At 39.2% G+C, this 22,357-nt stretch overlaps 8 protein-coding genes across 8 annotated transcripts; 3 read left to right on the forward strand and 5 right to left on the reverse strand.

The window, feature by feature from the left end:
• Positions 1-40: 40 nt before the first annotated feature.
• BATDEDRAFT_22786 (uncharacterized protein) lies at positions 41-2,821 on the reverse strand (the record flags this gene model as incomplete). Its single annotated transcript, XM_006676563.1, has 4 exons — positions 41-173; positions 243-1,322; positions 1,409-2,260; positions 2,418-2,821. The coding sequence occupies 4 exons, from the start codon at positions 2,819-2,821 to the stop codon at positions 41-43; spliced, it is 2,469 nt and encodes an 822-aa protein (XP_006676626.1).
• An 889-nt stretch (positions 2,822-3,710) lies between these two features.
• BATDEDRAFT_32847 (uncharacterized protein) lies at positions 3,711-5,230 on the reverse strand. The gene is made up of 2 exons (XM_006676687.1): positions 4,068-5,230; positions 3,711-3,992 (listed from the first exon to the last, which is right to left on the reverse strand). The coding sequence occupies exons 1-2, from the start codon at positions 5,056-5,058 to the stop codon at positions 3,892-3,894; spliced, it is 1,092 nt and encodes a 363-aa protein (XP_006676750.1). The 5' UTR covers positions 5,059-5,230; the 3' UTR covers positions 3,711-3,891.
• Positions 5,231-9,529: 4,299 nt separating this feature from the next.
• BATDEDRAFT_86599 (uncharacterized protein) lies at positions 9,530-10,986 on the forward strand (the record flags this gene model as incomplete). The annotated part of the gene is made up of 6 exons (XM_006676832.1): positions 9,530-9,648; positions 9,749-9,800; positions 9,918-10,024; positions 10,131-10,198; positions 10,383-10,545; positions 10,623-10,986. The coding sequence occupies 6 exons, from the start codon at positions 9,530-9,532 to the stop codon at positions 10,984-10,986; spliced, it is 873 nt and encodes a 290-aa protein (XP_006676895.1).
• Positions 10,987-11,067: 81 nt separating this feature from the next.
• On the reverse strand, positions 11,068-11,846 carry BATDEDRAFT_22789 (uncharacterized protein; the record flags this gene model as incomplete). The annotated part of the gene is made up of 3 exons (XM_006676564.1): positions 11,068-11,368; positions 11,447-11,574; positions 11,679-11,846. 3 exons carry the CDS (start codon positions 11,844-11,846, stop codon positions 11,068-11,070), a joined length of 597 nt encoding a protein of 198 aa, XP_006676627.1.
• Positions 11,847-13,064: 1,218 nt separating this feature from the next.
• Positions 13,065-14,139, forward strand: BATDEDRAFT_22790 (uncharacterized protein; the record flags this gene model as incomplete). Its single annotated transcript, XM_006676565.1, has 2 exons — positions 13,065-13,933; positions 14,004-14,139. The coding sequence occupies 2 exons, from the start codon at positions 13,065-13,067 to the stop codon at positions 14,137-14,139; spliced, it is 1,005 nt and encodes a 334-aa protein (XP_006676628.1).
• Positions 14,140-14,242: 103 nt separating this feature from the next.
• BATDEDRAFT_86487 (uncharacterized protein) lies at positions 14,243-15,637 on the reverse strand (the record flags this gene model as incomplete). Its single annotated transcript, XM_006676960.1, has 4 exons — positions 14,243-14,740; positions 14,836-15,031; positions 15,098-15,171; positions 15,485-15,637. The coding sequence occupies 4 exons, from the start codon at positions 15,635-15,637 to the stop codon at positions 14,243-14,245; spliced, it is 921 nt and encodes a 306-aa protein (XP_006677023.1).
• Positions 15,638-16,682: 1,045 nt separating this feature from the next.
• Positions 16,683-20,736, reverse strand: BATDEDRAFT_86486 (uncharacterized protein; the record flags this gene model as incomplete). Its single annotated transcript, XM_006676961.1, has 13 exons — positions 16,683-16,998; positions 17,143-17,481; positions 17,554-17,657; positions 17,748-17,915; positions 18,008-18,107; positions 18,183-18,480; positions 18,564-18,645; positions 18,731-19,114; positions 19,199-19,329; positions 19,423-19,613; positions 19,700-19,812; positions 19,887-20,070; positions 20,633-20,736. The coding sequence occupies 13 exons, from the start codon at positions 20,734-20,736 to the stop codon at positions 16,683-16,685; spliced, it is 2,514 nt and encodes an 837-aa protein (XP_006677024.1).
• A 637-nt stretch (positions 20,737-21,373) lies between these two features.
• Positions 21,374-22,249, forward strand: BATDEDRAFT_86601 (uncharacterized protein; the record flags this gene model as incomplete). Its single annotated transcript, XM_006676833.1, has 2 exons — positions 21,374-21,479; positions 21,741-22,249. The coding sequence occupies 2 exons, from the start codon at positions 21,374-21,376 to the stop codon at positions 22,247-22,249; spliced, it is 615 nt and encodes a 204-aa protein (XP_006676896.1).
• Between the last annotated feature and the right edge of the window lie 108 nt (positions 22,250-22,357).

Here is a 22,357-nt window from a genome sequence, read left to right on the forward strand (position 1 = left end):
TAAATGAATTCAAAAACAGCCTAATCATGACATGGGCCATCTAACAGACAGTTCGAAATTTGGCAAACTCGAATGCGTAAGCTCGCTGATACCAGTTACGAAAAGTGCGTCTGGAAGCAATACTGTCCATGGTAGCCCAAGAAGCACCAAGAAGCACATTATGCTTTCCATGGCTATTTTTACCAGTGTCAATGTTAGATACCTATTTTTAATGTTTTACAATAATATATGGTTCGGCTTACTAAAAATCACTCGAATAGTTGGGGTACAGTTGGGAATTGGCGCCGCCTTTAAATGGTAAAAACACAGTGCTGGTATGTTCCCATCCATTACCATTGAGATCGGTCACTTGATCACTGGTAATGGATTGCACATCTCGAGGGGTCCATTGAGTAAAATTGTTATTCTCCATTGTATCTGCTGCGGGTTGCTGGCTGCGAATAAACGATAGTTCTTGTTCAGTAGGAAGTCGGGTATCATTAGCTTGAGCAAATGCTGCTGCTTGGTTATTGGAAACGTATACTGGCCAAATCCACGCCTGGTCAACTGAGATGGGCCCAAAAACTGTCTTGATGGCGTAGCCTTGTGAATGTTCACCACGAGTCCAAGATCCAGGAATCAATGTCGCATCCCAATTGGTGGATTCTAAAAATTCAAAATACTCTCCAACGGTGACTGGGCGGCTTAGTATTTTGAACGAATCAACATATTCTTTGTGAGCAGGGTATTCATTATCCCATCCAAACCTCGCCAAAGATTCGGACTCGTCAAAATCATGCACTTCGTGATCATCATGACCCATGATGAAACTGCCTTTTTCAATGGAGAGGTATTTAGCTGATGGCTTTGGAAGCAACCGTGAATTTTTCAAGATAGGACGAGCAACATTCCTTGGCGGCAGAATATGCGAATCTTGTACTAGCATTTGCAAAAACGTTTCAACATGCATGATATCGTGTTCATAACACATGAATAAAGTGCGAGAAAGGCGCTTTGAATAAACGTTTGTGGTGGAGTACATTTCTCGGATTTTGGACCTAACAATATTTTGATATTCAATCACGGTGGATAGCTGTGGCCATTGAGAAGGAACTGGAGAATGGTCGTGGCATTTTGTTGTGCAATCCATGTCTGGGTCAATACCACGACCAAAAATTTCTAAAAATAGCTTATTTCCTGACAAATCTTTTTCAAGAAATCTGGACAGCTGGTTATCTGAAAATGATGGAAGATGACCAATATAGAAAATATATGGATGGCGCAAGTCAATTGGTTTGAACATGTAATGATCGCTAGGAATCATGCTGGAGACAATCAAGTCCCTGTGAAATAATGCATAAAGCAAGTGTCAGCCAAGCTTGATGATTGAGATGAATACTTTTGGCATCTACAAGATTCTGAAAATGACTTTAGCATAAATAAAACTTGCCAAATTTTCCAGAGGTCTTCAAACTGATCCAGAGTAGGATGGGTGGCTTTGGCCAACGCAGATACTGTGTTTTTGTCTAGACGAGATAAATATACCTCTGGTTTCTGAAACAGATGCATATCGTATAGATTTTTGGAGTCGGACCATTTTCCAACATGATACAAATGAGCGGCATCAACGACATCAGCAACTTGCTTTGGGGAGTATTTGTAACTGTACTCGATATTGATCAGCTCATTTTCAACCAGATTTACCTCGAAATCAGGGTTATGCCCAACAACAGTGTGTGATCGAAGTACTTTTAAATATGCTTCGTGACGCCCATCGAGTTCGTTGTAAATCGATACATATTCAAAATTACTTTTATCAAAAAGATTTGAATTGTTGTCGGCTGAAAAAATGGTGTTAATGTGGTTTATGCCATTGAGAATAAAATCTCTGGTAAGGCCGTGTGAATCATTATAAGCAAGCGACAGGATTTCAAAGCTGTTTTGGCGGTCGATACCGCAAAAGAAAAGATCACCAGTTTCCATTGCATTATCTGCAACGCCACGTAGAAACACGGCAGCTTCTTGAATTGTGAGGTTTCCAATGGATGACCCAAGCCAAAGATACGTTTTAGAGATTGAAGCTGGAATAGATTGCTTCAGCCAAGCAAGACTATCGTCGTACGTGCCCCAAAGACCCACAAATGTGATGGTAGGAAACATGGCCATGAGTGGAAGCAGTGATTCGCGTAGCGATGACCGGGACAAATCGACCGCATAATATGTTGCTGTTTTGCCAGACTTGGCTAATGCTTGTAGAATGTATTTAGTTTTTCGCATGGATCTATCAGTTGATTGCATGCAAATAGAGTAAGTGAACAGATACATGGATAGCATATAAATCAATGAGGCTGATATAGCCTGCGGATAGTTGCTTAATGGCGTTTGACATGCAGCAGTATCAAGATATTAGAAATAGAGCGTGGATGATCTAAACTCACCCACAACCAAGCTCAACAAGTACAGATGCATTGTTGATGTAACCATTGACAATGTCGTCTGCATAGTGTTGGAAAATGTCAATCTCTGCGTTGGTCAGATAGTACTCATCCAAATATGTAATTCGATCAAAAATACTCAATCCTTCGTCGTCATAAAGCACCATTGTAGGCAACGATCTCAATAGCTCTGTCGGAGCAGGCTTTCCAGCACGAACTAGACGAGAGTCTACAAATGGAACTGTTTTTTTGATAATGGCATCTCGCACGGCAGTCTTCATGTCAGAGCCAGTGTTGGAATGAGAACTGTTTCCACGAATATCAATAATGGTTGGAGAAGCTTCATCCACATGCTGCGGTAAGGTTACTGAGCAAGAAGAGCTTTTAGAAAAGGGTTGCTGTTGCATAGTAAGTTGTCGATAATTTGCTAGAGTTGGTAATGAAATATCTAAACTGGACGTCGAAAATCAAAAGTTTAATACGCAAGATTCGGGTTTTATAACTCGAGTTTTGAAATGATGTGCACGAGTTCTAGTTGCAGTGCTGAGATAAACAAGGTTTGGTGATGCGGATAAAACGGCACGACATATTATGTATTTTGGAGATGAATTTAGTTGAACAAGTCTGATGATCACTAAATCTTATTTCAGTACATTCTGCAACGGGTTGTTTCATTCGGTTCGATCACATGCATTCGTAGTGGTTGGTCTCAATTGCTGGGCTTCAACTCATCGCTACTTTATGGTCTGGTTTAAAGTGATCCCATCAGTATAACACCTTGCCAAGTTTTAAATGATTTATTCATCCGTATTTACGTAAAGCGGATCACAAATTACCAAAATACATAAACAGTCAGCCCCATGAAATGATTGATGTCATCTGAATTCCTCGACAGGGTTGGTTGACCCTTGCACTCATTTTTGTATAGAACTGAACGAATGCTCGCATTACAGTTCCAATACATCCCACTTGCTCAATGTTCAACTCTTCTTTGCTACAAACTGAACATTACGGTATTGGATGATTGGCATGTATAATTGCATTCCCGAGATGTGAAATCGTTCTGAACTAGGGTATGGACGCATCTGATATTTTAGGATGCAATGATAGTGAGTTTTTAAAATTGTATTGACAGCATAGAACGATCCAGTCCAATGTATGGATTGTAATACACGAATCTGATTCAAAATGAAAAAGAGCAGGCTTAAAACTATAGTTTGTATTAATGATGGACGTTGTGTTTATTGGATTGGGAATATCAATTCAAGTAGTCAATTTTTACTAGTCAAGAACAATGAATATTTAACCATTATTTATTCTGAAGTGAAAGGCAGTCGCTGCAAGATATATACAAAAGTATTCCACTTTACGTGAATACCCTTGTATGAATCCAATCCATTCAAAATACGCATGTTTAATCAAATTGTTTAAAAAGCAGTTTGATACTGCAAGATAAAATTACTGTTTAAAATTAGTATCATCGATTCATGTCTAGACAAGTCAGTGCTTCAACCAAACGATCGTTGTCCAGTTTCATGTTTGCTAAGCCTTTTGGGGTATAGCCAGGCTCTTGAAGCACTAAAAGTTTCAAAATATTAGATTAAAATTTAATTGGACAACATCAAGATAGTTTCATGTCTCGAGCATCTTTACCATTTTTTCGACCAAATGGTTTGGTACGGTTGCCAGATTTTTCCGGCTGGATATCGAATCTAGTTTTTGATGGCAAGCTGGCTTCAACGTCGTCAAATGAGGATAGTCGAATCGGCGTACCGCCAATCCCGCTGTCTTCTCGCTCAAACATTGTATTGGGTCCTTTTTTATTGGTAAGATTTGGTACAAAGGTAGTATGGCATATACCAGAGTGAAATAGATTGTTGCGCGATTTGTGGCTCGCATTTACTGATTTTGGATCGGCATAGTCCATCAAAGGTGCTTCGCTAAATGGTTCCTCGGTAGAAACAGGTCTCATTTGTTTTGAAGAAACGGTTATATCAATGGCTGGCACAACCATAATCATTTGTGATCCGCCCTGTCGATGCATCTCTGAGCACTTTGGAATCTCATTGGCAGAACTCTCCATCGATGAAGAGTTTATTTTAGCGCTGTGCCGTTTACCACATTGATGATATCTTCCTTTTTGAGTACCAAATGTTACTCTTTGAGCCCAAGTGTCTCGTGAGCTATTTCGATTGCCTTTTCGACCAAATATCTCGCCACCTTTACCATTCTGTCCATTTGGGGAATCGTCCGAGGAGGATGTCGATAGCACTCCAATCGAGTCTGTTGATACACATGCATCGGATAGTCGGTGCTGATCTCGAATCCATCGGGCAAGCATTTCACGATGATACCGCTCAGTATTTGTAGAACCTTTACTGGCTTGATTGGTACGCTCGACTCTTTCAGATTTGCTTGCTTTGGGTTTTCCAACAATCACTTTTTTCTCTAAAGTGTTGATTCGACTCTCCTGTTCTTTGAACAGGTTCATCATTTTGTGGATGTTGGCCATGGATTCATCTGTGGTGGCATTTTTAAAAGCAGATTCTTTTTGAGAAACCGAAGTAGATGCTACATCAGGTTTTCTAAGCCCAATAAACTGATTACGTAGTCGAGCATTTTCTTTCATGAGCCTGGAAATCATATAATCGGACCGAACTTGTTCTTGATTGTTTCCATCTTCTGTTGAAACACGAAATGTAACATCGGCTTGACCGTTTGGCAAATGATCAATCTCAATTTCTACATCATCACGAACCGGCGATTCCTCCGAGTCTGTCCATTCAATTACTGATTCGCTATCATTTTCAATTTTTATGCTTGGCTGATGAGGCAAAGCCGAGCTGACACGACGAGAGGTTGTCCTGTGAACAACTCTAGGTTCCTTGACTGGAACCGCTGAAGTTTTGGGTTGCATTTCAATAGCCGACGCATAGCTGGATTTTCTACTACTAGTGAATTGTGTAAATGGGTTTTTGATGCTGTCATCTGTTTCTATTGTTAGAGTGGTTTGCTGATGATGAGGGCATGTTTGCTGCGGCTGCTGAGTTTCCTTTTTAAATGTAAACATTTTAGACAAAGATCCTCTTACTGCATCCAATAGTCCAGTAGATGAAGTGTTGGATTCGGCTGGTGTGCAAATGTGCGATGGGTTTATAGACTGCTCATGTGGGAATCCACCAGGGATACGCGAGTTCATGCTGACTCGACGGCTTGTGGTATGTGTATGGTGAGCATGATGAAAATCTCGAGTCATTGTAGATGGGTGTCGTGGAGCAGTTGCTGCAGCTAGAAGCGTAGCAAGTGTGCGCTGCGCTTCGTATGGATTAGGCTCAGGAACAGACGGGATTACTGGCTCAGATGGCTTGAGATGATCTAACGCATCTAATGCAATTTGTGCCTGCCGACTTTGCTTTGTAGCTCGATTGTGCAGTTCTTCCCACAGGGCGTGTGAATAAGAGGGCTCATATACCACACTTTTATGATCCAGGTCAAGTAAATCAGCAAGTGCAAGTCTTTTTCGGGTTTCTGATGAGCACGGTTTGGCGATTTTTGCACCACTATATACTCTAATACGTATTGGTCTATGGGGATGATCGGTATCAATATGTTTTTCATGTTTAGATGAATGCTGGTCTTTACTAGGATTTTTTTCGTTCCATTTTTGAAATACCAATGGGTCTCGAGTTACACCATCAGGATGAGGAGGAAGAGCTTGGCGAGATGCAGTACCATCGCCTTCAAATGCTGTACGCGGGTGATTTTTGTTTAACATAAATCGTATCGCAGATGCTAGTGTTTTGGCACTATCTTCTCGAAGAGCAATTGTCATGTATATTTCGTTTTGTGTATCTATACGATAAGTACTGTACTTGTCAAGAGAGTCACTAAAGCTTTTTACTAGCGAGTCCTGCTCCAACTCGTCCTTAATATGCTGGGATAATCCATTTAATACGGTGTTTTGCTCTGCCAGATTCTGTAAAAGCATATCTTTTTCTGCAATCAATTTCTCTATAGTAAGTCCAATATCAACCAAATGTTCACGTTGCTTGGCCAATGTATCTTGAATTTTAAGTTTGGAGTGCGTACCCAAGAGTCGGATGGTAATGATTTCAGTTCTACCATTTTAAGCTGGCATATTTTTCTGACTTCTTCGATTCGAGCAATGTCTACTGCTCGCCGGGTTTTGGCAGCTTCAAATTGTTTGTAAAGAACAGAGTTGGCTTCTTGTCTATTCTTGGCGGGAATTTTCAAAACAGGAATAATTGCACTTAGTTTTTCCTTTGTCCAGCCAGAAATACAAAACTGAGAAACCTCGACCTCGTACAATGCTTTCAGTTGAGTAAATTTACTAAAACTCTTTTTGAAATCATTTTCCTGTTGCGAGACTTCTGAGCGTAGCTTTACAAGAGCGATCAATTGATCAGAATCGGATGGATAGACTGAAATGTCAATCCCGCTCAAATGTCTGGCAGCTTCATTTACACTGATCGAAATAAAATTAAGAAGACGGTCAAGATGTCCCAGCATATCCTTACTGGACAACAATTTTTCTTCAGACTGAAATTCACAGATACGATCTAGTAGTTTTCCAGCATGCACTTGAAGCTCGTCGGTATGGAGCATTGCAAGCCCTTGATTTTTGATTGTAAGCTCAACTGGATGAGGAAGCTGAAGTTCAAGTTTGGTAGATTTTTCATCAATATCACTGACGATTTTGTGCAAACTGTTTTGACCGGCATGAGCAACCCGAGCACTCTCATGAGTCACCAACCTGACATCTTCGCGATAGTTTGGTGCGATAATAGCATGGAATATGTCAGAGTATTGATTGAGGTTTGGAATACAGTCAGAAAGCGATATTGGATTCACCAAGGCTTGAGACGGCCGTTTTAATGGAGCCAATAGTCTCGAATCAAAAGGTGTTTCGTGTATATGTGAGCTATTGGCAGCATCTACAGTAATATTAGCATTATGTATGGTGCAAAGATGTCCTTTGGTTAGATCTTGAAGAATACCGCCCACATCGATTGCACTCCTATATGCATCTGTGACCAATTCTTTTGCTACTCCCAAGCGAGCCAGTCTTTCTGCAACAACACGATCTACAGAAGTATTTGGACCAGTATGAAAATGGGCAATTGCACCGAAAAGATTCGACTTGCATTTCATTGTGCTAGTCCATTTACGAGGAAAACGATGTTTGAGAAGACTGCATCCATCTTTTGCATGACGATGAGCAACATCATACAAATCGGCTGCATACACGGAGACAAGTGATGTCACTGGACTGGATGATTTTTCTGTGCAGCATCAATAAATCCAATTATGAAAATGTGTCAAAACAAAGGCATTAACTATAATATTCTTTCAAATCAACACATGCATACCATCGTTTGTTTTGTCATAAAAGCACTCGGCGGCTTGGGCAAGCATGAATGTGGCAGCAGCAGAAAGTGTTGTCTCGTTGAGATCAGAAAGCTTATCTAGCTTAATTTTGAATCTTTGAGAAAGCGAATCTCGAATGAAAAGAAGAGTTCCTGCCGATTTTTGAAAGTATCCGGCAGCAAGTTTTTTCCCATCCAAGGTCCAGAGTCGGGTGCTAGATCCCAATTGCGAGAAAATTGCAGCTAAATTAAACAAAACACTAGCTTTTTCATACTGAATGCAACTGCTCAACACTAAACAAAAAGTTGCCAAATATGTTTTAGTTTCAATGCTTTACTAAAGAAAAATTGTACATATTTCTTGCCTTGTTTATCCTGTTTAAATGCTTCGTACCAATTGAAATCGATGGAAATTTTTCCATTTTCAAATGGAAACTTTTCTTCAATATGAAGTAGCTGAGAATAGTAGCTGTAGTATCGACAGTTAAATAATATATCAAAAGGTTGAAACTTTTAAATAAAGCACTTTAAACATTAATGACAAATCAAATGCAATAATTTTAACGTACTGAGCCAATTTAGATATTCCAGACTGGGATCGTTCAGGCATACCGCCATGAATACGAAGCTGGTTTAGCAAATACCATTGTGATTCGGTGGGTATTAATTCGCCAAGAACTGGATCTGACAGCAAAGCGCGAAGATCTGGAATAGTCTCGCCAGGATAGTAGTCTTCTAAACATATTTCCCCATCATCAGGCAAGTTTTCAGACAATGCTTGTTGTCCTGGAGATGCAGCTGCCTTTGATTTTTTTATACGAGGTACAGCAGCAAGCAAATGAGGCATCAGCTCGCGTTGAAAGTCGAGATACGCGTATTCAGGCGTGGCATGGAGTGACGAGTCTACAAGAGGAAGTCCATTTCTATCAAGAGACTGGTCATTGGCCAAATTGGGCTTTGATGACTTTGGACACTGAGGGCATTGATCCATCTCAGGACTTTTGGCACGTTTGCGTGACGACATCATCAGACCAATAAAGGAAGTGGTTGCTGCCTCTGCCTTTGGAGGAGTTGGTTTAATGGATATTGGATGAGCATTGCGCTTTGTGGGAAGACCAAAAAATGTAGATGCTTCACCACCTCCTCCGTTTCTATCTGGTGGTTCATTAAAAGGAAGCGATGAGGGATGGTCTATGTTGTACAGCTCCGAAAAAGAGTGTGTCACTGTATTTGTCATTGCGTTTTAACTAATGACTTTTAAATATCCAACCTTAAATTCCAACAAATTAAAGTGGTCAAGATTAGAACGTATATTCCTGAGGGATTGGAGTTGGAATCGCGGTCTGATAATGGGAATAAAAACGACTGGAAAAGTAATAAATTGGCAAAGGACTTGCATAGAATTCATTCAGCCATGCTTGTGTATGATGAATCGGATTCTTGTTTTGCAAACATTGGTAGATTATTGATTTTAATGGCAGAATCATCCATCAATTGTGTACGACAATCTGACTTGTTGGTATGACCAGTTTGCTGACCATTGCATTACCATCTGCAGCAACAACAGTTTGTTTGATGCCATCAGAATGTCTATTAAACATGTTCAGATTGACTTGAAATATAAACATTTCTGCCTTTTCATTCACATTAACAATAATCGTAAAATCATTATAATCACGTTTTGCTTGTAAAGCCAAAACTCACTTGTCAGACTTTCCATCAGTCATCATGAGCAGAAATGGAAAAGGAAGAAGCATGCGTATGTCGTTGGCTCAGCAAGATCGTTACAAACAGGAACAAATCAATCAGTTGGACACCAATGACAGGCCAGTTTCTTCCAACGACAGGTATATTATGGTGCATAGTTTTGTCTTGCCTTGTCAGTCAAGGCATCATTCATAAAACCACTAGTTCCAACTGTCAACCACTATGATATTTGAATTCTAGTCATGAGCATACCGATCAGCATTATAAAATACCTTTTCCTGTTGCCATGTGGGTATGTGCATTGGACCAGAATTTCTTTTTTGAATGACCCCAAACACTTCATGTCTGCTTCAACCCTTCAGTATTATGTGGATTAACTTGGAATGCATGCATATTTTATCAAACCCAGGACTTTGATCACTGCGATCCTAAGCGCTGTTCTGGAAAAAAACTAGCAAGAGTTGGAGTCATGACCAATTTGCGAGTTGGTCAACGGTTTAGTGGTATTGTCATGAGGTAATGAGCCATTTGCTTAAACTCAAAGTTATGGTTCATCAATTTGTATTTTTATTAAATCAACCAACATTTAAAACCCGATTGCTGACTTTTGGAAAAGCCCAAGAGGTGTATGTGCTGTTTCGCCATCCGATCGTGATATTATTATTCGATCTGGCATTGCAGTTGTAGATTGTTCATGGGCACGTATCGAAGAAGTCCCATTTAAAAAGATTGCATCCCGACATGAACGACTATGCAAGTATATAATAGATTTGAATTACAACCACTATTATGATGGAAACTAAAAACCACTGTGGTTAAGCTTGGGCTACCCGAGATTAGCAGCTAATTCTAAACTCATGTTGTCAATTCACAGTGCCATATCTTGTTGCTGCGAATCCCGTAAACTATGGAAAGCCCTCTAAACTCAATTGTGTAGAGGCTCTTGCTGCCTGCTGCTTCATTACTGGTTTGGATGATGCTGGACATGCATTGTTGGAAAATTTCGGATGGGGTCATGCATTCTACGACATTAACAAGTGAGTCTTGAATTCTAGCACAACTACTTTTGATTCAAACATTCCAGTCGTCGCTCACATGATATCCATGTATATAGAGAGTTGTTTGATATCTATTCCAAATGCACTGATGCAGCAGATATTGTTCAAAAGCAAACAAAGTACATTGAGGACATGGAGCAATCGTATATTTCACGCAGAACTCGAGACGAGAGTCTCTTGATGCCAAATCCCAATCGCGACAACCAGGATTGCAGCGCGATGCTTTCTAGATCTTTAGATAGCAGTGATTCTACAAGTGAAAGTAAATTAGGCAATTCATCCCATGGAGACAGGACAGTGCAGGAGCGTAGATACGATATGCCTTTGAGCGAGTCTGAAGAATCAAGCTATTATGACAGCGAAGATGAAAAGGCTACAGTTGAACTTCGAGATAAACTTGGAAATATAATCATTGTATAAAACAATCAGAAATCTACTTGTTGAACAAGAGTTTATACAATTACATAAACAGCTGCTTAGGTTGACCAAAGCTGTTGATTTTTATTGCGTAGTCATGGAATCATGTGTTGTTGGAGTTGGTGAAAAATTCAATGCATCTTGCAGCAGTGACTCTGCTAGAGCATCAAGTGTATTCTGAGATGAAGTATTCAACACAGCTGCTGGTTCTTGCACGATCTCTTGATCCTGTAAAGATGGAGCGGAAATGACATCTGCTGTACTGTGCAATGGCAGTGTTGCAAGATCCAAAGCAGGCCGAGTGTTGAGCATGATGGTATCGGCTACTGGACTGACTAATGGTCCAGTATCAGCAGATGTGTTCAAAGATCGATCATGGTTTGCACTAATACAAGTCATGCATGTATTTAAGATGGATTGAACATGGCGAGTCTATTCCATGCATGATAAAAATACAACTTACACTTTCATCGTTTGAACAGCTGTATAGTTGTCCAGTATTCGTTGCAGCTCTGTTACTGTCAGATGAATACTAGGCAGGCTCTGTATCGTGATGTGAGCTTGCTGGATTCGCTCCAACAAAGCCGTCATCTAATATTTCTAACGAGCATTTATTCAATGCACTATTCATAATCATGTTTGAAACAACTGTGCATATTATACTTTATCAAAAGCAACTGATGTCGATTAAATACCTTGGCTGCAATAGCTAAACCTTGAGTGTCTGGAGAAACATTCGTATCTGGCTTGGACACTTGCACTAATATATTAGTAAGCTCTGTGAAAAACTCAAAGTTGTCTGTAGAAACGACACATTCTGTTGCATGGTGTGGATTAACGGACAGGCCAGCCAAATCGGTCATTGTACTAGATATAGTCGAGATTGAAGTCAAGTTCAAATTTCTTGTTCATTTACAGAATCTCGATTGACCATTTCAGTCGAGATCCACCAACCTGCGCTACATGCTCGAGTTTTCAGGATTGAACATTGAGGATATTATCCAGTAAACTCGTAGTGTGACTTGATGGAATGTGCTTGAGATTCAGATATAATGCATAAATCTAGACAAGCCATTATCAATCTTTTTTCGGCACATGCCAATAAAAACTATCCTTTACAGGCTGGACATACATTACAGCAGTATTCACGTAAAATGAAACACTTGCATTTATCTTGCAATGACTGTCTTGGAATAAACAATGGTTGGTTGTTTTGAAAGTTGATTACTTTTTCTATTAAAACTCTGTCATATTCTAATATCAGATACGTTCACGCTCTAGTTCAAGAGAGCATTTCAGGAGTGCAACTGTTGTTTCCATGCCAGTCACCCAATATTCACTTTACATGTTTGGTTTGGAAAAAAGAGTTGCAAGAATGTCAAAGTTGTGGAGTTTATTGAAACAGAGATGCGAATATTCGCTCTGTATTTTGTACAAGGATGAGCACAAAGACTAGTGAATTAAAGTTTATAAAACAATGCTGTCCAGTAAGATTGGCACCCATCAAACATGACTGTTTATCATGTATCTTGGCTCTATTAGTGTTCCATGTATGTGAATACGACTGTAATATGAAATGGATCTTGATGGATAACCGTATCTTGCTTATCCGGAATAAACACCCAGTAGATGCCAACACTACCAGATAATAATCAGATTGGAACACTAAAAACGGACGCAGTGCCCAGATGCGGATTGAAAACTAGCATCATTTTAATGTCGGAGTCCAAGCTTTGTAGACCATGTTGGATAGTCTTGCAGTATGCAGCCAGTCAGGGTCTAAATCAAGCCAGCATCGACTCCCAATCTCATCAGTTCCGTACATGGAACAAGATGAAGTCATAAGCAAAAGGATCAACAGAGAGCTAGAGCATGTATATGGATCAGATTTAATTATGTGAGATACAGATAAATACTGTTATATCAGAGTTGCAATAGCAAATTACCAGTATAAACAGGGTTTATGTTCCACTAGCATCATCAGCAAATACATGAGCAGCAGCAAAGTGGATATTTGTGGAAACGGAATAGCAAACAGAAACAAGAATGAATGCAGACAAAGCATGTTTCTTGTATAGACAATGAGCAACTGTTGCAATGGTCAAGCCTTTTCACCTGGCAGAACGCAGGTTAATGTCGATTCAAAAAACTCGCCAAAATCATGGATTGTGTTTTCCTCGACATTTGATTACAAGATTTGGCTCAACCATAACTGTTACTACGGCATGTTCTCTTGTAGTATTCTTTGGTGTCGTGACTCTTTACCTTTTGTCCGTTTTACACCCTCACATGCATTCAGGCCAGTTGGAAAACTAGCTCGCATTCAATCCTCATCGCTTGAACCATTATCAGTATTTGTTCCATCGATTCTATTCAACAGCCAAACTCTATTCTCCACTGTGTCTTTTACATACAATTCTAATCCTAAAACATACGATTTTATCGAAATGGGTCCACAAGCCAAGATTTTAAAACCCATTTCCATCAACATTATTCCGAATGCCATCACGCCCAGAGAAGAGGAGATTCTTGAACGAGAGATTACAAAGAAACTGCGTCGGCTTTTTGGTAGAGAGGGATACCGTGAAGCTCATACCGATCATGTCATTACAGGATACAAAGAAGCAATCGTTAGTGCATGGACATCTGTTGAAACTGCAAGTTCCCCGGGTGAAAAGGAGGCCGTGGAAATCCTTGATAAAACTAAACTTGCCATGTCCAAATGGCTTGGACCAAACCGACCGGCTAAATGGACTCCGCCTCATGTGTTGGATATGCGGGATGGAAACAGTGGCATTCGCGCACATGTAGATTTTGTCGAGTCTTCTGGAGATGTCATTGGCGGATTGTGTTTGATCTCGCCTGCTGTCATTATTTTTCGGAATGTCAAAAACCCTGATCGAGACTATTTCAAACTTTTTGTTCCTGCCAGATGCTTGTATATGCAAGCGTAAGTAAACCATTCTAGATGCTTTATCCTGTCAATTGGTAGCTAATCTTTTTATTTTGTCATCAATTAGCGACGATACTCGATACAACTACACACATGAAATTCCCATGACAGACGATCCAGCACACTCATTCAAAGGAGAGTTTGTCGAGCGACATCGTCGTGTTTGCGCAATGTTTAGAACTAAAAAGGACATTAAGCAATGACGAGGTATTCGTGATCAATTTCAAGAGCTACAGCTACTCGAGCCTTCATCTTACGAATAAATCCAAAACGGACTGCTTTTGTTGATTTGGCTCATTAATACATCTAGTTGACAATCGTTGCAAGTTGGTCACGATTGTGTCGAGCCTTGTCGGCTTTTTTTAATCTCTTGGCTTCATTCTGCTGCTCCTCTTCTTGTTTGCGCAAAGCAAATAGTTTACTTGTAGGATCAAATTCAGGATTGGAATACAATCTGAGTTTGCTGGCTACTACAGCTGCTGTAGCCTTGTTTACTGTAAGCTCCTTGGCATTGCACAAATCTACACGAATTGCCTGTAAAAGTTGAATCAATCCTTGTACTCGTTCGGGTGTTTCGTTTTGAAATCGATCTGTAATAAATGCACTGATGATGGGTGCAATAGTAGATACATGACTTGCCATCTCCTGGATTGCAGCAAGAGCAATCTGTGAAGGCATATACATGAACAAAGCATCTGATATCAAGGACGATGTAATCAAATCTGTTGCTTGATTATAGACGGCATACAGTCGTTTTATCAAGTCTGGGTGTTTCCCTCGGGGTTGTGAAGATTGTATAAACGTCTGAATAATCGATGTGTGACGTGTTTATAAAATTATGGACGAGTGATGGATTAGTTGGATATGAATCTATTGCATCAATCTACAGTTTTGATTACCTGGATATCAAGGAAAAATCCATGCAATGGCCAGTATGGATGATGCACAGAGTATTCAAATTGAATTCCTTTGGAAAGCACAAATTCCAAATGAATCATGACGCTTGCATCTGGCGATTTGGGTACTTTGCTGAGAAACTCATCGAGCGGCATCAACGAGTTTTCTACTTTTGTGCTCAAAAAAAGACATGTCATCCTAAACGGTTGATATATGTAAGCAGCTGTTGACAGTGCAGATCCAAAACCTAAAGTATCTGCTTACAAGATAATTTTGGGATCATAGTCCATGACGGTATTGTTGAGATAGAATCTTTTAAAAAAAACAATCGCTGTAGCCTAGAAATCCAGCATCGATTGTCTAATTAGGTCAGAAAAAGATTGCAATGGTTGGATTGCAAAACCATTGGTACTTGCTTGAACAGTCTTGTCAAATCCAAAGAATTTACAGTAATCGATGATCTTGCCTTCGTAAAATCTGCAATAGTCCAGCTGCTCTTTCCATGTAACACATTCGGAACCAGGACTTGTGGAAGAATCGGTACTTTCTGACTGTTTCAACTAGAATACAAAAACATTCAAGCAAGAATGGTCATTAGCCTTTTAAAATAACAATCTCGATGGTAGATGGGCTAGATCAGACAAAGCTTACCTCGTTTTCAAGCCTTAATGCTTCTAGAGTTCGAGAAACCCCATCAGTGTTGACCTGGAGTCTTTTTTCCATTAGTTTTTCTGCAGTAAACTGCCAATGTTTGTACTGTGAAGTCTGTTCATATAGATGTTGTGCTGAAGTTTGGTTATTCATGAAATTGATTTGTTGGATTGCGACGAGCAAATATTCCAAAATATCATCAAGCAGTGTCCTCAGGCATTGTCAGTTGCATGAGATGTGTATATATCACTGACTGGAATGCATTGGATTGTGTATGTTGTTTCAATGGCTGAAATAAACTGTTTTGTGTTTATAAAATAAAACATTATTGAGCAGTGAATTAGTATTCAATTTTTAATATACAAAATATCGATTGAGATTGTAAAAACTACATGCTAATCGTGTCAAATGCACAATATAAAGATACCATTTGGCCATGTTGCAAGGTATGGCTGATTACGGTCATTGTTAATGTGGATGAAAAGACAGAAATGATTATATTTCAAGTCAATCTTCCAAAATACTCATACTCGACAGACTTGATTTGTCAATATCTACTTTGATCAACCAAGCCATCATTTTAAACTCTTCTACATCTTCACTATTGGACAATTTTTTGTATCAATTGCATGTTTAAACACTGAAATGAAAATCTTGAAACTGCTATTCAAGGTTAAATAAATGAATTGTGTACTAGCGTTATAATGTGCTTTTTATGGCATGATTGCATCTGTCGATTTACCAGAAATACATGCACAATACAAACGGCCACCGTTAGTGAAACTAGTCAATTATTGGCTTACTACTTACTTGATCCTATACAGAATGAATTCTTGCAGTTTTCAATGGCAGTACTGATAGATTCAAAAAACCTGTAAAAAGCAAAAAGCAGCAGTTTTATTCCACCATTTAGGTAAATGTCATGACCACGACGTAATAGCTAAATGCATACATATTTTATTTTCCAAATAGTTGCTAAACACAGGCAGTCAATAGATCATCAAGCCGTCACATTTAGCTCCTTCATATATTCAAGCAAGTCGAGCAGGATGCATATTTGATAGTCTAATTGAGTTTATCTCCCAGTCAGTCGACATTTTGCCAATCTCTTTATATTGGTCAGATTTGCAAGTTTAAAAACGGTAGAAATACAACCAAATATAAAAACTGCTTTTGCTGATATAGTTACTTGTATCGATTATTGGTGCTGTTTGGCATAAATTGTTAGCAACGAGCGTAGAATAGGACACTCGATACAATATTGTGTTTCGCCACGTCGAGATACTTCACTGACATAAACTAGCAAACTTTTTTCCAGCAAGCTTAAAGTTTGTGCCAGTGAATGGTTATCTAGCCACGTGGAGTACTCTGATGGAGACCATCCACGAACCTGCATTGGAAGCGGGATGGCTCCATTTGATCGAACAATGATATGATGAAGAACTATTATCGGGGATAAATGAGTGAGTTGATGCGCATTGGCAAGCTCATTTTGATCCATAAAAAGCAAATGTCTGCCAGTTCATAAAATCAAATATGTGCAGTGCAAACGTTGTAGCAAATGGACCATGTGTTTCAAATGATAGCCAGTAATATCAGTAGCTTATTCAATAAAGGCAATGCCGTTACGCCAAACCAAGCAAATATATAAACTATACCTGAAAGCGCGCATAGATCGATGCGTTTCAACAAGATCAACATCTAATTTTATATCATAGGTGCCAAGAAACTGGTTCAAAACGTACTCGATCTGTGTCAAGTCTGCAGCGATACGAAGCTTTCCTAGCTCATTCAGTGGCCTGACCAAACTCACATGTCGCATAAGAAGCTCGACGGTACGAGTGGACAGAGAGTTGGCCCACTCACGAGTATCATCTCCACATTGGAGCCTTCCTAAAATCTCACGAGCAATCCATTTTAAATGGGTAACAAGTTCGGGGATGTATGCGCTAGTGGTATCAGACTGGCGTGGAGCTACAACACGAGCTGGCTGTGTTCTATATATGATTAAACAATTGATAGTTTAGGCTCACAAAAGTCAATCGCCTAAACAAAGTGTGCAGACTTACGACGAATAATCTTCCTTGTGCATTTTTGCAATGACTGCCTCAAGTTCGCAAGCAAAACTCATTAATAATGGCTCAATTATGCCTTGTATCAACTTTGTGGTGGTCTAAATGTAAAATACATTAAAGTACAGTTTTCAAAATAGTTAGTAGACAATAACTTTGAACAACTAAGAAATGGCCAAGTAAAAACATACAGTCACAGCATCAGTGAGAGATACAGCGGCAGTGGTATCTTCGTAATCATCGAGTAAGCGCCAAATACTGTCGCTGGCATGCGAAAGACAGTTTAAAATATCCACATTAAGCTGTTGCGAGCTGGAGATAGAAATGCCAATCTGATATGCAGATGTATCTGTTGGAGACTAAATTATCAATGAGCATTTAAGAGTCAATCCACCAACTCAAATACTGTAAAACTTGAAGTCCACGACTGTAATTGGAAACTAAAACATACCAGATTCTCGCATTTGACTGTATACATGTGTAATGCTTTAAGAATATTTTTGGATGCCATTCGTAACAAATTGCCATCAAACTTGACAACATCCAATTCACTGCATATCAAAAGTCAAAAAAGATTGAATATCAAGTTCCAAGTATTTGCTGCATGTCATGCGCAAAACACATACCTAGATACTGTGCGCATAATTTTATCAACATCATCTCGACTAGCACTGACACGTTGTCCTGGAACAGGTTTGTCAGGAAATACCGAATTGACCACATCAAGCAATCGAGTAAGCGATCTAGACACATATGCAGACTCAAATGAAGACAGAATGCGCAAAACAGTCTGGCTTTCAAAACTTTTGTCAACTCCGTTAAAGGTGTTTCCGCTTACAAGCGAAATTCTTGTGAATACATCATGAAATACACGCAGAAATCTTGGGTATCCTGCCTGCAAAACCTGTAGCAAAAACTGTGATCCTAACTCGGCATATTTAAAAATCAGCATTTCATTATGGCGCACAAGTATTATTTTGACAACATATCGCAATATCACAACCTACCCTTTGTGACAATTTTAATTTCTTTGTCTAAAAGCTGTGCAATATTTGTCCAAAACACAAAAGGTATATCTCCTCCAATAAGCTAGAAAGCCATGTGCAATAAACAATGATCAACATCAGTGCAAGGCTTCAACTAATAGTCAATAATGGTACTCAGATTGACCAACCTGGACGACCTCTTCTTGAAAAGAAATTCTTGTGACAGGATCCCACTTGCGCTTCAACAGGTTATCAAGAAGGTAAAGCTGAACAGAGAGTGTGTAGATAACGTCTGTGAGTTTTTCAGTTCGTGTCCACAAAATATTGGCCCAGGTAGCAACGTTTGAGGACGATGATGCAACTGGAGGTTCGTTTACACGACGCACGCCGCCAGTTGTAGACGACCGCTGTTGTATCTCCTTCATCTCAGCATTCAATGAAATCACGTCAAAAGTCTTGTGTATTTCTTGCACAATAGTCGTGGTTATCCTGTTTATGAGATCGGCTACTTTAGCAGGCATAGTATGCATGTTGGAAAATATTTGCAAACCTTCAGCAACCTTGGCTTGATTCTATAAGCAAGCAGATTGATAATAAGCAATCACCATATAAAACACTGTGACACATTGATTCAATCTTTAAAAGTATATAATCACCTGCTCAGTCAAGCCATCATGCAGTAAAGTGTTGGCATATGTATCGATCGTAGTCTTGAATTCCGACATTTTTTTCAAATCCATTTCTACTACTTCAATTCCAGATAAATCAGATTCCGCTAAAATGCATTCTTTTGCATGCAGTATAATGTTAATCAAAATTTAGCTTCATACAGCTGTACCAAATCGCATAGAAAGTAGGCTTGACAAAAACACGTAGTTACCAAGTTCATAGATATGTATTGCGGTTTTGGCATATTCAGCGGGACCTGCAGCTATTTCAGTATCCAGTCGAGTCATCAAACGAAGGAAATGGTCAACCTGACGCAACACCTCATTCAATGCCTGCGCATGGTCAATCTGTGTGCTGCACTGTTTGATTTGAGAGTGCTGATCAACCAAGCGAGTCTTGATGCTATAAATGAATTAATCAATATTTGTTAGCAATGAAATGAGAGTTTAATCTGACGAGATAAATACTCGACTAATGAAAGATCTCACCGATTGAAGGAACTTTGCATAGTATTGAACCTTTGCTTGACAGTATTCATGGTAGACTCGACACTATTCAACTCACTGACTTGGTTGAGCAGACTATCGTAATGTCGCAATACCTTGAATTCAACAATGTAAGATCAGCTTGATGGAATTGATGTTGAAGCCTTGATGGTATCTGCAAGCTACATACCTGCTCATTAATTTTTTTACCAAGATACTCAATATCGTAGTTGAGCTTGCCCAATATCTCCGACATGCCAACCTCCTGGCCATCCTCAGTTGTTGAAATCATCATTTTTGACGCATGAATGGCTGGTTGAAAACCATCCACAACGAAATCTCGATACTCTGCAATAGTATTATCAGTTAGTTTCCTGTGAATATTAATATCAATGAGTTGATGATATAGCACGAGTAGATCGAGTATTTCCTATGGATCAGAAACAGAATCTGTATTGCTAGAGTAGAGTTGTATACAACTGTTTGGAATGCCATGCACCATATTACTCGTATAAAGTGCTTGATTATTATCAATGCATTCAAATATACCATCTAGTTCAAGAACATTCTCTCTGTGCTCATCGGCAATGGATGGTGGCATGTTTTTGATATTACTGTCGTATTCACGTAAAATGGAACTTGTATTTATCTTGCACTGTTTTGCTTTGGAATAAAAAATGAAATACTTGCTGTTTTCCTATTAGAAAATCGACTGTTTAATAGACGCATCGTCATTATACAATCAAATTGTGGTTTGAATTAAAATGATCATATTTTGTAATAGCCATACAGTGTACAATTTTCAAGTTCAAACACATCTAGCATACTTTCGCAACAAGGAATCTAGAATCGAATGTAACACATGCCAAAAGCGATCCAATTGTTTATTCGTGAAATGCCAGATCTGGTGCCAATAAGTCAAGTATCACAAATTACCCAGCAAGGGGAGAGATGATCTTGAGAAGTGATGGCTTGGGAAAAGTGCGAGTAAAGCCTGAGGCAACCAAGTCGTTGCATATGCGTTGATCAAGGAAATGCATAAATTATCGTTCAAAAAGACAAGACAATCATGACAACCCAACCAGATTGTAATTCATATATCATATAGATGAACACGTTAGTATCCAATCCAAGGCCAATTACATATACATTAGATTTTTCAAAATCAAAACAATGGGTTGCAGCCTCGAATAGTCATTAAAAATCTAGACTGATCACTGCAGTTTCAATTAAACCTGATTGATCAGTTTTGAATATTGCTTCAGCACTAGTCGATAACACTTGTTGCAAAAATTCAAACTGTTTCTTATAAAGTAACCATACTATTGACGTAAATGGTGCTGAAGGTACGTGGGATAAAGAACTAGGACATATCAATGGCCAACAAAAAAATATTGAAATGTTACAGCCAAACCAGTAGAACAAACCTAAATATATTATAAGAGGAATGAATCCTAAATGAAGCGCTCGCTTGGACCATGCGACCACTTTGTTTATTCTTTCGACAGTTTCTTGAGAGTACATATTGATAGCTGCTGTTGTAGAAAAGTGGAAATTGTCGAGTGAGCAAATTCGGGGTTTATTGAATAAATTTTGGCTGTTTTGACAAACCGAAAATTCAAACTCGACCATTTATATTGGTCGTTATCTGATATCCAGCGCTCAGTCGCACTTGCAATGAGTATCGCTCATGCCAATACAGATGAAATAGGTGCACACAGTGATGGGTTTAGAGATGATGAACATGAGAGCTGGGAATCTGAATTTTCAGATGAAATCATAGGTCAGTCCAATGCAAGTGTTTTAAACCAGTTGCTGCAAGATTCATGAGCATCTACTACTCCATCAATGCTCCTTTTGGTACATGCTGACTACATATTCACATTATATGACATGACTCTCTTGTCTTGCACAGCTATCTGTATATTATTAAACTTTTACCATTTCTAAACCCCAGTTGTAAACTTCAGCCATTCGATATTTGCACATCATACATACTCTGGATACTAACTCATGCACTAATTCTCCTCAAAATCATATGTAGGTCCAGCTGACCAACATCACGGCACTCACTCTACTGATCCCCTCAAGGCTCTTGCTATCCCAATCCACGATCCAGAATTTTTTCTTACTTTTAAAGGCATTACAAACCTCGTCATTGCTCCATTCTTTCAGGGCATGTTCTATGGTCTTGGTGAGGGTATTGCAAGAATTTTTGTAGGTCGTTGGGTTGGGATTGATCCACTCACTGCATTGACAGGGAGAAAACGAGACACGCAGCATATCTCGCGATCCGTGAGATTACATTCTCAAGGACCTTCATTTCTTTCAAGATGGTTTGGTTGGATGAATGTGTGGCCAAATAGCTCAGAATCCTTATCTAGTTCTCCCACAGAGGCCCTGCATTTACAGAATATTAATGCGTGTGCTGAATTCTACAATCCTGGAGCTACATTGCAGTTTGTGCACCATGTATCAAAAAACCAAGAGTCAACTCGACTCGAACATACTTTACACAATATCAACAAAAATACAAAAACATATTTGAATTGAACATCATTTATTTTCTATTTCATTGTAGCAATAGTTAATTGATTGTGCATTCTCACATTCTCGTACCTAAATTCAAAAAATATCTGCAATTTGTTTTCAGATTTTTCA

This window comes from Batrachochytrium dendrobatidis (assembly GCF_000203795.2).
Source record: "Batrachochytrium dendrobatidis JAM81 unplaced genomic scaffold BATDEscaffold_2, whole genome shotgun sequence".
Classification (NCBI taxonomy): Eukaryota; Fungi; Chytridiomycota; class Chytridiomycetes; order Rhizophydiales; genus Batrachochytrium; species Batrachochytrium dendrobatidis.

Bases quoted from the DNA above. Each gene is read 5' to 3' on its own strand.
- BATDEDRAFT_32847 (XM_006676687.1), bottom strand. From the start codon at position 5,058: ATGATTTCCAGGCTCATGAAAGAAAATGCTCGACTACGTAATCAGTTT. The intron at 3,993-4,067 runs GTAAAGATGCTC...TGAAACTTTTAG, and splicing joins ACCATTTGGTCGAAAAAATG to TGCTTCAAGAGCCTGGCTAT.